General features: G+C 36.1%; 2 protein-coding genes across 3 annotated transcripts; both read right to left on the bottom strand.

Annotated features, from left to right (window-relative positions):
* Positions 1-57: 57 nt before the first annotated feature.
* On the bottom strand, positions 58-6,008 carry LOC131970994 (protein pitchfork-like). 2 transcript variants are annotated; one of them, XM_059332252.1, is made up of 5 exons: positions 5,719-6,008; positions 5,456-5,554; positions 1,752-1,885; positions 1,562-1,653; positions 58-195 (listed from the first exon to the last, which is right to left on the bottom strand). In XM_059332252.1, exons 1-5 carry the CDS (start codon positions 5,863-5,865, stop codon positions 185-187), a joined length of 483 nt encoding a protein of 160 aa, XP_059188235.1. In that variant the 5' UTR covers positions 5,866-6,008; the 3' UTR covers positions 58-184. The 2 variants fall into 2 exon arrangements, with proteins under 2 accessions (XP_059188235.1, XP_059188233.1); XM_059332250.1 differs by having other exon boundaries at positions 1,562-1,679; positions 5,719-6,002.
* Positions 6,009-6,583: 575 nt separating this feature from the next.
* Positions 6,584-13,397, bottom strand: LOC131972257 (V-type proton ATPase subunit S1-like). Its single transcript, XM_059334060.1, has 10 exons — positions 13,215-13,397; positions 10,837-10,957; positions 10,317-10,391; positions 10,030-10,223; positions 9,895-9,935; positions 9,702-9,787; positions 9,281-9,510; positions 9,145-9,177; positions 7,739-7,973; positions 6,584-7,587 (listed from the first exon to the last, which is right to left on the bottom strand). The coding sequence occupies exons 1-10, from the start codon at positions 13,364-13,366 to the stop codon at positions 7,378-7,380; spliced, it is 1,377 nt and encodes a 458-aa protein (XP_059190043.1). The 5' UTR covers positions 13,367-13,397; the 3' UTR covers positions 6,584-7,377.
* Between the last annotated feature and the right edge of the window lie 1,692 nt (positions 13,398-15,089).

Below are 15,089 nucleotides of genomic sequence, written 5' to 3'. Positions count from 1 at the left end.
GACTAATTCAACTATTCTTGACAACACCTTCAGTTCAGTAAATTGACAGGCAAAATTTTGGTAAATTATGTAAGATGATTCCTTTGTGACATCGGTATGAGGACAGGAGTTCATCCATCAGCTTTAGAGTTAATAATACAAACTCAAGTAGGCCACTCTGTTTCTGTGCTTCAGGAACTCTTTTTCACTGTTGAGCTGCAGGAAACAAAAGAAAATTGGATAAGACAAGACATGGAAAAAAATACCATATTATGGCATGTCCAAAAATGGAAACAAAAACGCCATAGTATATAGTAAGTCAAAAAATTCAAAAATCAGTCATAGTGAAGTTTGTCCAAAAATGCCTGAAAATGCTTTATTTTCATTTTTGGACATCCCAGACTATAATTGACCCATTTAATTTTTTTAACAAAAATGACATGGCTTAAACTGAGCTGAAAACCTGCAGAGCAAGTGAGCAAATTATTATTGTATACATTACAAATGTTGAACGGTGCAGTTTGCTAATAATTTTTATGTGAATGCAACTTAAAGGACAATTCATCTGCAGGCAACTGGTATCTCAAGTGCCTGGAAGATGCTAACACGATTTCCAATCTTAATTTCCGCATCTCATATGCTTTTCCGCACAGCATGCAGTGATGGAATCATGTTGCTTGAAGAAATGATGGCAAAGGAAAAGTCCTACAGTTCACAGATAGACCTTGAAAGAGAGCAAAGTCTCTTTTCAGAAACAAAACCCGCTATTATCCGCAGCACAGCTTAAGCTTTAACGAAAATCCAAGTTAAAATGGATTTGACCTTTTTTTTTTTTGAGGGGGTCATTTTTGGATATCCCATAATATGGTGTTTTTTGTGATATCTGGTCATATTATGATTTAATATGTATCAACAGACTATAATTGACACATTTGAAGCATTTGTAGGCATTTTAAAATTTGACCATTTTTGACAAAAATTGCCATGCTATAGTATGACTTTTTGAGGGGGTCATTTTTGGACATCCCATAATATGGTGTTTTTCTGATGTTTCTGGTCATATTATGCTCTAATATGTATCAACCCATTTTAAAATTTGACCATTTTTCACAAAAAATCAACATACAATATATCAATTTACTTTTTACCAACAATGCTGACGTATTTTGTGGGACGAGCGTAACTCCAAGGGAAAGAACTACTATTAACGACAGATCTATGAAAACAATAGGGAAATAGAGGGAAACAAGAGTTTCAGGGTTAATGAGTTCTGGCTGTGCTGTTGGATGTAATAACAGGAATAGTAAAAAAAAAAAGTCTTAAAAAAACGTTTATTCTTATCGATTACTACGTCAAAGACTCTTTGAAGCTAGACAAATTTTGGTTGCAAGCCATTATACGGACAGACTGGATCAAGTGGAGTTTGTCTAAAAATGCCTAAAACAATGTAGAATAGCTCACTATAGCATAGTATGTCAAAAATAATCAAATAGACACCACATTATAGCATGTCGATAATGCCGAAAAATGTCAAAAAGAAAGACGGTCGTCTTTCAGTTTATCCTACATTTTGGAACCTCACCTTCACCCTGAGTGACTTCTTCTCCAGCTGCGGTAGTCTGGACCAGTCTGGCTTCCCAAAGCACATTGGCCAGCTCACTTTCCTGTTTGTCTCTGCATCATGAGCATAGGTCCCAGGCCTGTATCACAAAATCTTGTCAGCTCAGTTCACCACTGCTGAAGATGTGTGTGTGTGTGTCTCCCTGTCTCACCCGGGGCTGTCCTCAGCTGCACAGGACATGCTTTGGAACCTGTGTGTAGTTGAGCTGAAAGGTGTTTTTCCAGGAGCGGGGACTCTGGACCAGCTTTGATCCTGCTGGTACTGCTGTGGGGAAGGGGTCGCTGTCTGCAACAAAATTTAATTCAATTAAACGTGACATGTTAGTGCAGTATTACTTAGCACTGCACTTCCATAAAATTGGGGGACTCACAAGAGACAGACTGGTCAAATAAAACCAGGAACTAGGACTGCAAGCAGTACTGAACGGGCCCTCGCAGTACACGCATGCTGCCGTTGGGGTGTGTGTGTTACAGGTGCCAGTCTATACCACCCCTATGAATTTCATTGCCTTAAGTATTATAGTGTGGCCACGGTACCAAATATGAAATTAGACTGCCACCACAGTGCCACCTAGGGGCCGATCAATAAAACCTTAAAGGGTTATCCCTATGGGTTATCCTCAGGAGGGCATTGAGAATAATTGTACCAAGTTTTGTATAATAATGCACAACCTATCCCTATAATCCTCATACAGTGTTTGAAGGAGGACTCTTAACTGATATGTATAAGTTAGAAGAGGCAGGTAGCAATGGTGGAAAGTAACTATGTACATTTACTCAAGTATTGGACTTAAAGTACAATTTTGAGGTACTTTTATGTACATTTTATGTAACTTTATACTTCTACTCCACTACATTTTGAGGCATATATTGTACTTTTTACTCCAATACATTTAGTTGACAGCTTTAGTTACTTTTCAGGTCAAGATTTAAAATGAAAAACATGATACATTTAAAATGATTACCCATTTTTATGAATTAAACCACTTAAAAGTTTATTAGGTAGTTAAAATGAGCGGAGTGGAGTCATTTCACAGTGTGGTATTAGTACTTTTACTGAAGTAAAGGATCTGAATACTTCTTCCACCACTGTTTCCACTGTAAGTTGACTGTCACGTCAACTTTTTTTAAAAACTTTTTTTTATTATTATTATTTTCTTTTATTTTTTCTGTGCGCTTCTGCGCATGTGCGGCTTTTCTGCGCTTCTGCGCATGCTCGGCCTGCGGGGCCGCGCATGCGCAGAAGCGAAGAGTTTTTTAAAAAGTTAAAAAAATAAAGTAAAGAAGTAAAAAGGACAGTGGTTGAAGAAGTATTCAGATCCTTTACTTCAGTAAAAGTACTAATACCACACTGTGAAATGACACCACTCCGCTCATTTTAACTACCTAATAAACTTTTAAGTGGTTTAATTCATAAAAATGGGTAATCATTTTAAATGTATCATGTTTTTCATTTTAAATCTTGACCTGAAAAGTAACTAAAGTTGTCAACTAAATGTAGAAGAGTAAAAAGTACAACATATGCCTCAAAATGTAGTGGAGTAGAAGTATAAAGTTACATAAAATGTACATAAAAGTACCTCAAAATTGTACTTTAAGTCCAGTACTTGAGTAAATGTACATAGTTACTTTCCACCATTGCTACCTGCCTCTTCTAACTTATACATATCAGTTAAGAGTCCTCCTTCAGACACTGTATGAAGATTAAAGGGATAGTTTGTGCATTATTATAAAAACTTGGTACAATTATTCTCAATGTCTTCCTGAGGATAACCCTTTAAGGTTTTATTGATCGGCCCCTAGGTGGCACTGTGGTGGCAGTCTAATTTCATATTTGGTACCGTGGCCACACTATAACACTTAGGGCAATGAAATTCATAGGGGTGGTATAGACTGGCACCTGTAACGCACACACCCCAACGGTAGCATGCCACAACACGCGTGTACTGTGAGGGCCCGTTCAGTACTGCTTGTTTTCTATTGTTGTTGAGCTTTGGACTTGTAGTTGGACAAAACAAACATTGTAAAGGGCTACTTGGGGCTCTGGGTAATTAGGCTGGCATTGTTATTTTTAGAATTTTTACAAACCAAACAATCAATCGATCAATAGAGAAAATACTCAGCAAATGAATCCATAATGAAAACAAAGGTTGCAGTTCTATACATAGCATACTATACTACATACTATATGAATCTATAAATTGTTTAAAATTAGCTCCACCCAAATCCAAAAACAACATATAAGTTTTAAGTACATTTTTATACTTACATACTTACATTATCAATGTTTTTTTACTTCTCACAGAGTAATTTTACCATGTGGTATAAGTACTTTAGCTTGAGTATAAAGGATATGAATTCATCCTCCACTACTAGTTAGTCCCTAATGTGGGTTAAACATACATTTCTATGATTCAACATAATGACATCATTAATCAGAGCCTTGCTACCTCTGTGTTGTAAAGCTTTTAAAATTCTATTAGAGTTTTCAATAATGGCATAACCAGGCTCTGGCAAGCACCCTTAAGACGATATCATACTGCTGTTTGTTTCCCAGGAGTAGACAAAGAAACTGAACGTCACGTTTAAAATCAGTGGAGTGCCACTTTAACCAAACACTCAATGTGCTCTCAGTACATAGTTGGGTAGCACTTTATGATCAGGGTATGAAAATCAGATCATGCCTTACTAATGCATGACTCGTGACAGATGATTTAATGCAGGATGAATCATAAATTCCTGTTGCTCACCATTAACAATCAGACCACTGTGACCTTATATTCGTCACTATATTTTCATAAGAATAGTAACTGTTGTGCTTTCGAGAGGTTGAGCTAATGCAAATTAACTTTTATGTATATAGTATTCAGCTAATTTGGTTGCATGTCAACATGTATCAAGTAACTGAATTAACACTCCTGAGTGGATGATCAAATATGTAATAACTAATCAAACAAAGTCACAGTGACTTGCTCATTAAATTAAATAATGAGTCATACACACAGGTTAAACATCTCTTAAGTGTATGCAGTTGTATTCCAACTTTTGACTTTATTTAAAGCAGCAATACTTCGTTGTCAAAGACCTGCAAGTGGAGTATATTAAAACTACTTAAATACACTTCAACTGTAAAACACTTGAGTAAATGTTCTTCCCATGACATTTCACCACTGTATTTCATGTGTAAAAATCGGTGGAGTGCCCCTTTAAGTTAACACCAGTACTATGCTCTCTTTAAATGTTTGATAGAGCTTAATAACTTAATAACTAATAACTTATTTGAGATATATCGTCACCCTGTGTGTAAATGATGCAACTTAAGAGAAATAAATTACTTAGGCAATTTTTGAACATGCCTTTGTGACTTAAGCAAGATATGGTAACACTTTATTTTGAAGGTGTCTACATAAGAGTCACACAAGCCTGTCAGAAGCATGACATGACAAGTATCATGAGCATTAATGTTACTTCAAAGTGTCATTAATGTTCATGACACATCCATGTCATGTTTATGACACTCTCATGTCACTCTTATGTAGACACCTTCAAAATAAAGTGTTACCATATCTTGCTTAAGTCACAAAGGCATTTTCAAACAATTGCCCAAGTCACATTTTATTTTGACTTAGGCATAATAAATCCGCTTAAGTCACACACTTGATATAGGCCATTATCTTAAAGGGGTAAAATCACATGATCTGATCAACTGAGGATGTAGGCGATTTTACCATAGGTGGCCGGCGTCATGAGGGGATGATTTAGGCAACAAAAAAAACCAAAAAAAAAAAACCGATTTTGACAAAAAATTACTTAGGCGATTATTTTAACAGTGTGACGATATATGTGTTTTGTATACCTTGCTACAGGGCGGAAAGCGTGTTGCAGTCCTCGCAGAGAGCCCATAACCTTTCTTACTCCCCGGTGTCTTCTCTAGATCATAAATGATGGTGCCAAACTGCGAAAGAAATTGAAAGATTTAGACTTTTTATAATCAGATAATAGGTAAACCAACATCAAAAAGCAAACGATCTGTACATTTTGGTTTGAAATATTTTGCGGACGAATTATCCTACAATAAACAAAAAACAGATGTGTGGATGAAATATTAAAGGGACGAACCTCATGGCTGTCATAGCAGCCAGGGCCGAGATGTGGCGCTTCCTGTCGGCGCAGTTGGTTTCCCAGCCAGTCTGGTGCATAATAGAGGGGGAAGAGTCTCCTCTCCTGACAGCTGCCGAAGTGTAATCTCTGATGAGGATCCGACATTTTTATTTTGGGAACAACTTGTGAAGAAGAAATAAGCGAAAATTCATGGAAAAAAGAAGCGTTTAGCTGCTACAGTGAGCTCCGTCACCGACTGTTTTGACTTGCTGTAACTATGGCAACAGAGTGGGTACGTAAATTACGTAAATTGATCATGTTTGCGTAAGAATCCTTTATTGAGGTTACACATAACTTGTGTCTTTGCATTTAAAAAAAAAAACAGTGGTGGAAAAAGTATTCAGGTCCCATACTTAAGTTAAAAGTACTAATACTAGTACTAATCACTACAAGTAAAAGTCCTGCATTCAAAACATACTGACGTAAAAGTAGCAAAATCTAAATGTAGCCTACTTAAAGTCATGTAAAAGCACACGTCAGGCAGAATGGACCCACTCAGGTTGTTTTATATATTCCAAATACATTATTGGATTATTATTGATGCACTTACGTAAGCAACATTTTAATTTTCACAAGGTAGGGCTCATTTAACTACTTAATATACTGTTTTGAGGTTTCATTTAAAAAATGTCTATTCACTAAATTTATTATTTTTCATGTTAAATCTTGACCTGAAAAGTAACTAGAGCTGGCAGCTAATTGGAGAGGAGTTAAAAGTACAATATTTGCCTCAAAAATACAAGTATCTCAAAATTCTACTTAAGTACAGTACTCGAGTAATTGTACTTAGTTGCATTCCACAAATGAAAACAACCAAATGAAATCACAATTGATAGATCTTTATTTGTATTTAAAGATAATTTACATGTCATGACAATTGCACATTAATTGACGAATGCATATCTGAGGCACTGTTAAATGTTTTTGATGAACCTGAAGCAAGGAGTAAACTTTAAGGGAATAAGCAGTATTTTTTTTTTCATTTAAATAAGTTACTTGTCAAGAAAACATTGGCTTTAACTGTGGCACTTCAATCGGATATGTCTGCAAGTAATAACAGAAATAATCCAGGGTTAAGTATTAGCATTTTTGTAAAGCAATTCCAAAACAGTCACAAACAGTAATCTACTCTTTATATACAGGCACTTCTTTCATAACCAGTAGTCTTTTAAATTACAGTTGAGTTGGAAAAATAAAAAAAAGTTAGAATTGAGGTCTGGCACGGTCCTACAGCATCCAGCAATCACATTCATATTGGCACAGAAGACATTCTCTGGTACGAGAAATTATTGCTAATTGTTTTTAGCGAAAAACAGGCACTGTGGCTGATAGTGGCACAAAAACCTCATTTAGCACATGCACATTAAAAATCAACTCGTATAAAAGGTGCATCCACTTTGGCAAATGCGGAGAGATGAAATGGAATGTGCCTCGCAAGATAACAGTATCCCCAAAGACAGCTGTGGAGGGATTAGGAAAGAAAATTACAGGAGAAAAGGTCCACCTGTCGGACAAATATCTTCAAAGAGAAAGGCACAAACACACAAAGGCAATATGACGAGGAGGGACTTTGCTAGGAGGCACCGAAGGACTGAGGAGTGTGTGTCTGAGAGCGATTTACTCCGACTGAGGCACTGAAATCGACGGGCCTTTGGGGTCGTCGAATCGATCCATGGTGTTTAGCTGCATGATCATGTGCAGACCGTACACAAAAATGTACAGCATGAGCAGTGAGGTCAGCAGCCCCATCCAAATCCCCGGGGTGAAGAAACCTGCACAGTCACTGGCGTAGGAGAAATTTCCGGTGGCCAAACTGAAGCCCTGAATCTGTATGGGAAAAGGCATAAATCCTCAATAAACAACAGGAAGACTAAAGAGACACCTGATTATTAAAAACACTCCTAATTAAAAAAAATCTTGATGCACTGCTGCAGGATTATTAAGTGGCAGGATGTAAAATGCAGCACTACAGTCGTACCTGGAAGTCGACAAAATTGAGCCTCCACTCCGAGGTGTTCAGGCTGATGCTGCTGAGCTCAAGCAGAGGGTCTCTGAAGTTGGAGACGGACTGGCAGTGGTAGGAATACTCTGCAGGGGCGTAGATGTGACGACTCCTGAAGGATGCATTTAGACCGCCATTAAGTAGCTCCACACGGTCCAAGGTGAACCAGTTCCGTCCAGACACAGGGTACTTCCGCTGACTCATGGCAAAACTGGAGATAAACAGGAATATCCCAATGAAAATCTTAAGTATTCATAGCTATAATTGTGACAAATTGATACTGTTGTTATTAAATAATGTATCGTTTAACTGTTCAATAAATGGCACTCCTGTAGTTGGATTAAAGTCTGTCCAGACTCGTATGTAAGTGTGAAAGTAGACAAGCAGCAGACAAGCTAAAAATTCTAAAAAATGGGATGCTACACACACACGCAGCACAGAGGATATATAAAATCACCACAGTTTGAAGGTTTACATGCAAGATTATGGTCACCAAATCAGTATACAACCAAATGTCTCCCCTTGTGTTCCTGATGAATGGTGTTGAATAATGGCCAGAAAAGTATTTTTTGCAGATCAATATGAAGTCACAGTGAAGATAACCTTTGACCTTTTGGGTATATAATATCACCACTTCATCATTTTTATTCTATTAAATTATTGATAATTAGCATGTGAATTAGCTGACAAGTTGTGCTGCTTTTCAAATAAGGTCAACAGACAGTACCACATACTGTTATTTTAAAGCCCCTTCTGGGGAAAGGCATTGTCAATTTGAATTAGATATGAATGCTGTGTTAAATTGCAGTGGATGATTGTTATCTCCATCTAATAAAAATGAAATGAAATTCTTGTATTTTGGGAGGTCACAGTGACCTTGACCTTTAACCTCAAAAATCGAGTCAGTTCATCCTTGAATCTATGTGGATGTTTTTTCTTCATACAACTTTTCCAAGATCTAATTCAAGCTTTTTCAAGATGCACTTAAAGCTTTTCCAACACCTTACAACTAAGATAAATGGCATATATACAACACATACAGTATATGTTATACTGATTATTTCACTTCTTTATCACATTAAATCAGATCTTATTGTGCTATAAACAACAACATTTTCTGTGAAAGGCAAAGGAAAATAGGCTCTCTCTGCCCCAATTTCTTTATCTTAAAGTGAACTATTTTGTCAGATAGGGATTTATTATGCAAATAATGAAATTATAATTTCAAGAAGTTCATTCAAAATCAAAGGACTTTTCAAACCTTGGAAACATTCGAAACCTCAACTGTATCAAACTCTAGATTAGTTCTCAAAAGTCTCAAAGAGTTCTCAAAATGTCTAACTACTCCTTTAAAATTAGCAGTGTTGTAAGTGTTGTCTTACCTGAGAGTAAAGTTTGGGTAATTGAGGACAAGCCTAAAGTGAAAAAAGAAAAAGACATTTTAAATAACTTCTTTCTTTCAATAACACAAAAATAAAAATTAACTTGAACAAACACAAAACAGTCTGGCCATCTCACAGCGAGTTGCTGTCGTTACACACGGATCCTGTCAAGCGCGGCGTTTGTGCAGCGAGGTCGACGGTCTCTGTTGTCCTTGAGAGGCTGACGTTGAGATTCTTAGCCCAAAGCAGTATGCAAGGGGTACCGGATTCATTGTTAAACGTGATGGGCGGGTTGATGGTGGGCGCAGCTGTTTGGAGTAGGGAACGCCCCGCAGCCTGGCTAGACTCAGATGTGTCTAAAATCACCTGCAGAGAAAAGTAAAAAACAATTATATGATAATGCTATACATCTCCATGTGATATGTACTTATTTGGAAGGATGAAATTATTTAAAACAAAAAAATAAAATAAAATAATAAATATATATATATATATATATATATATATATATATATTGTATCAATCTGATACATGATGTTCAGGTTAGACTATCTTACTCTTGATGGCAGGAGTCCTGTGTATATCGCAGTATATGGCACATTTTTGTCTTTCATGGTGCTTAGAACTTTCCCAATAATTTCATCTGTTGAAAAGAATACGCTTTAGTTACATATTACACTTCAAATATATACTATCCAGTGGCCAAAATGCTTATGTTAAACTATGAAATTCCTTTGCAAATAAATGTACCATTGTCATGTAGCACCTCCTTGCAAGACTTCTTGTCCAAGCTATAAAACAGTAAAATTTTCAGAGGTAAAAAAAAAAGAAAAGAAGAAACATTGCACTTCCATTGCCTGATGTGCTGCAGAATACAAGTCTTACCCAGTGCAATAAGGAAGATTGATGAGCAGTAGATTGCTGGCAGATGTGTTGAGGGTGAGATGTGACAGGGTGTCTGCGTCTACAAGAACTGGCGAGACACCGAGCTTCTCCTGCAGCAGAGTGAGGACGGCAGAGGAGTCTGACCACTCTAAAGCAGGGAGCGTCACTGACGAGGAGGAAGACTGCAGTGCAGCCTAAAGAGGAGTGAGTGGAAGGAATAATCAGCATTATTAGTCTGGCAAAATCAGCTCCATTTAGGACTCAAGTGTAAAGAAATAAAAACCTACCTCAAGGTTTTGAAAGGCACTATCCTGCTTGTTTCCAAACACTCCGCCAAATACTGTGAAGTCATCTTTGCTTAACTGAACACAGATAAGGACAATAAAATGTCACAATTCAACTATATGGGCAAAGAAGGTTAAAAAGAAATTGTATCTTAATACAATCAAAGCCACAATACAACTAAAACATTGATTGATCCCATTAACCAGTCACAACAATGGCCGTCAAGCAACAATTTGTTTGCAAAGGAAGTGTGAAAAGGGAAGTTATGCCGAAGCTCATTGTCACACCAGACTGAGAAGACTGTTTACACAGAGTCACATGGGACTGCAGCACAACTACACATGACTCATTATAACCTTGTTTTACACCATTTACACATCTAATGACTAGCTTCATGTAAAAATCTATGGAAATTTGCACAAGACGAGTCTTCCTCCATGACACTTTTAAACCTTAGCTCCAGTCTGTGACCACGTTTGCTGCAGAGCATGGAAATATAATTTTAATGTCTTCAGGGCTGACCTTGTCCTGCAGGAACAACAGCACAGTGTGGGGGCGAGAGCCAAAGACAGAAGCGAGGTAGGCAGTCAGCTGCTCCTTAGACGTGATGTGGCCAGCTGCAGGTGAGGCCAGTTGTGGTAAACTAATCATAAAGGAAAGATAAAGACGAAAATACAATCATCACTTACAATAATCCCCTCACAGCACTCCATTTGTCCTGCATAAGGCTGTCACTCACTCATAACCCCAGGAAGACTAGCAGTCGCCAAGGCGTCAGCTAATGGGGATCCATTCAATAAACAAAAAATAAACAAATAACATTTAACGTGTGGGCCAAAAGTAAAACATCATTAATCATCAACCAGTGTTTAACTGCCACCAAAATTACATTTCTCTTTGAGCCAAGACAGTCAAACATCAACAACAGAATTGTGTCAAGATAACAGGTAACACTGAAACTGTGCGGTTATATTTATTTCTCATTCAGACAATTAGTCAAGTCAAATTACTCTGAAGCCAGCTAAATAGAATACAAATCAAAATGATTGTACAAATGCTTAGTAAGAGTGGTATGGTTGTCCTCAACTAAGGAAATTCTTAGTTGATTAGCACTCATACAATTTGGTCAACAAATAAATTGGTTGATTAACACAAAATATCTGTTAAACGTTTCTAAGTTTCACCACAAAGAATCATACAAAAAAGTATAACTTTAAATCTTGTGTTTATGAGAGAGCTCATACGTTTTAACATATGTCATCCATCGTGAAAAAATAAAGTATCAAAAAATGACTTATTGACTAAATCTAACTTTATTAAAAACCAAAATTACCAATTAATCGGTTAATTGGAAATCTTAAGTTTCTCTAAAGTTTCTTTTTATTCTTGGCAAGTACTTTGTTTTACTATTTCAATCACATTTTGAGCAGGGGTTTCACAATTTTTCTTTCAATCTTGATGAGATGATTAAATTCCATTTTTGATTTAAACTTCTTTTTCCAGCACTGGAGGCTACACTATTGTTAGATTATCAAGTCTTGATTGGTAAAGATTAAAGGATCATTGGTTTTATGCCCTGACAACTATCGTTCCCATGTTCAAATTATTCTCTAAAAAGAAGGGCTACATGCTATCAAGTGTGACATAACTGACACATTTTTCTGGAATGTACCAAACAAAAGCTGTATGGTCAAATTTTAGTTTTTTTTACGATCCTGCTTTTCATTTCAATAATTGAATTTGAAAGCTCATTTGATCAGTTTTTATTAAATTCATGACAGCCCTAATTCTGAGTAACATTTCTACAAATAGCGCTGCATGATTTGGAAAAAAATACATAATTGCAATCATTTTTGATTCATGATATCGGATTATTTTTCCCATTGTTTTACTAATTATCATGATAAAATATATTAGTCTGGGCTGGGCATCTTGCAGCAAAACAATGCTTAATCCAGAGGACATTTTGACTCTAAATTGTCTTTCACAAATATTGCACTTTCCAGTGGTTCAGATATTGCACAGTGCAAAGTAAAAAAGAAAACAACAGAGCATTTTATAGTAAAGACCAATGTCATGTTTATTGCTCCAAAGCTTTCTATTTCTTTTCCAATATTTGCTCTGACAATACACATGCATTTCTTTGAATCTAGTGAAACCCCGCAGCCGTGATGTCCTCTTCTTCTGACCAAACCACCTCATACAGTAGTATGATTCATTCATATGTTTTACCCTAAAAATGTATTTTGCCTTCTGCCGTTGCTTGTCTTTGTCTGTGAAAGCACTAAAATTATTATTATTATGATTATTATCATTAATATTATTATTATTATTATTATTATTATTGTTAACAACTGTTATATAGATATAGATTAGGAAATTGTGGTACCGATGATGAAAAACTCAGTTAAAGAGTATCCGAAATGTCTTTCAGTAAATATAGTTTACAGGTATAACAAGATAGCTAACAATGGACGTTATATTAACATAACATATTGTTAAACATGTCTGACCGTAATAAAGATCACTAGATAAGCAGTTTAATCCATTTATATCATTTATATTTATATAGGGTAACTTACTGCATCGCTGATATAATTTACATTTTGCATGGAAGCAACATTAAACCGTGAGAAATTATCTATGCATTTCAGAATGTCACGGTGTTTTGAGAGTTATGATTTTGTTTCGCCGGCTATACCACATGATCTGAGAACTATGTCTTAAAATAAACGTATTATATTTCGTTTTTAGACTTCAAATTGTTAACTTTAGCTCGCTTATGTCTTCCTGCTTGTCTGGAGGCTAGAGTACAGTGTTAGCATTAGCATGACTAACAGCCGGTCAGCGTTGACTGTGAATAAACCCGACAGATAACTTATCAAAAAATGATACATTACCCGTCTTGGGACCACATTAAAAGTGGCACTTGAGCTGTGGAGGTCCCTGAAGTGAAAAGGGAGAAGGAAACGGCAATAAAAGCCATTAACCGCAGTCGACTGGAGCACCTCGGTCCTGCCATTTTTTCGTTTTTCCGCAAAGCTGTGATCATGTGACGCAGACCAGCTGACAGTCATGTGCGCAGTCAACGCACAAAAGAAAAGGACTTCCTGCGTCTTTCACTGTGCACCGCACCGCCCACAGCTGCCCTTTAACACCACGACAGCCTGCAGCCCTGCACACGTTGTTTCCATTCATTTCTCTTGTCTTCTGTTGGTGATGATTAGTGGACTACATTTACTCAAGCATTGTATATAAATAAACCATTTGTACTTTACTTGAGTAGGCCTATTTACTTTTTCCACTACATCTTAGAGCAGGGATGGGCAGCTTAAATGCTGGAGGGGGTTTCATCGACACTACCACAGGGCCACATACAAGACCATGCACTTAACCAGATATGATGAAACTGCAATTTTAAATATCTTTACAGTGCAGTAACTTAACATATCAGAATGTAGTTGTTTGTGACATTGGTGAAAGAAGTATTCAGTAGGGGTGTATCGATAGATTGATTCAATGTTTTATCAAACAAATTATCCAATGTCAACTTTCCAAAGTGAAAGAATCAATTCAGATCTTTAAGATATGTCTTATTTTTGAATTTCCACCTTTATATATATGTCCTGTTTTTTATTTAAATGTCTGAAAGATCCCAGTATATAAATAAACTACAATTCTGAGGTACTTGTACTTGAGTATCTACATTTTGTGCTACTTTATACCTCTACTCCACTGCATCTCAGAGGCAAATATTATCTTTTTTACTCCACTACATTTGTCAGATTACATTTTTTTCATCCCCTTACTGTCCAGTGGACATCTAAAAATGTATTGATTCAGAATTTAAATGTTTGTGACAGTGGTGGAAGAAGTATTCAGTAGGGGTGTAGTGATATATCAGTGATTCAATGTTTACGTTGCAAAGTGAAAATATCAATTAATATCTTTAATATCTAAATATCTAAGTAAAATTATAGAATTCTTATTTGCTTTTTGTTATTGGATAAAAGCTAACTGGTTGTGTTAAATGGGGATATATCATACCATATCACAGGCCTCTGAAATTAATCAAAATCATATTATGGCAGACTTGTTGTCCAAAAATAGAAATAATATAGTATTATGATGAAACTTTTAATTTACACTCTTAGTATTCAGATCCTTTACTTAAGTAAGTAGCCTACTAATGTCACACTGTGGAAATATATATCAGCAGTTTGTACTTAAAAGTATGAAAAGTAAAAGTAGTCACTGTGCAGTAAAATGGTCCCTGTCACTATTTTACTATGATGTTTTTAGATGAATACGTATTACTGTGTATGTTTACTGCTGCATTTGTTGAGATACTAATATTTGTTTGTGATTAACTGAGGGGTAAAATGACAGGTTAAGTTAAATAAACTCTGGATCAGCTGGAATAAAGCTGAAAGCAGCTGTTTTTCCAACTTTTTAGAGACCCTACAAACATATGATGATCTTATAGAATGTGATGCATTAAGATAGATTAAATTGACTAATAGGATATAAATAATTTAAAATTAGCACAGTGGTAAAATGCAACATACAGTAAACAGTAGTGCAGTAGTAATATTAATCCAAAAACATCATATATGATAGTAAAACACTGACAAGGAAGATTTTACGGCATACAAACTACTAAAATTCAAATATATCTTGACAAATTTAATTAAGTGGGGGTTTTAATGCATGTGGTGGTTTTATTACTTTTAAATGATCTGAACACTTTCTCCACCAGTGGCTTCTGGTTGGAT

Source organism: Centropristis striata, chromosome 5 (genome assembly GCF_030273125.1).
Source record: "Centropristis striata isolate RG_2023a ecotype Rhode Island chromosome 5, C.striata_1.0, whole genome shotgun sequence".
NCBI lineage: Eukaryota > Metazoa > Chordata > Actinopteri > Perciformes > Serranidae > Centropristis > Centropristis striata.
The sequence above is the reverse complement of the archived record's forward strand: the minus strand, read 5'-3'. Positions and strand labels throughout refer to the sequence as shown.

Excerpts from the sequence above, each read along its gene's own strand:
- LOC131970994 (XM_059332250.1), bottom strand. The coding sequence starts at position 5,865 with ATGTCGGATCCTCATCAGAGATTACACTTCGGCAGCTGTCAGGAGAGG. Across the intron at positions 5,555-5,718 it reads GCTGCTATGACAGCCATGAG|TTTGGCACCATCATTTATGA; the intron begins GTTCGTCCCTTT and ends TTTCTTTCGCAG. Across the intron at positions 196-1,561 it reads AGAAGTCACTCAGGGTGAAG|CTCAACAGTGAAAAAGAGTT; the intron begins GTGAGGTTCCAA and ends TGTTTCCTGCAG.
- LOC131972257 (XM_059334060.1), bottom strand. The coding sequence starts at position 13,366 with ATGATCACAGCTTTGCGGAAAAACGAAAAAATGGCAGGACCGAGGTGC. Across the intron at positions 9,788-9,894 it reads GGAGGTGCTACATGACAATG|ATGAAATTATTGGGAAAGTT; the intron begins GTACATTTATTT and ends TCTTTTCAACAG. Across the intron at positions 7,588-7,738 it reads TCAATTTTGTCGACTTCCAG|ATTCAGGGCTTCAGTTTGGC; the intron begins GTACGACTGTAG and ends TTTCCCATACAG.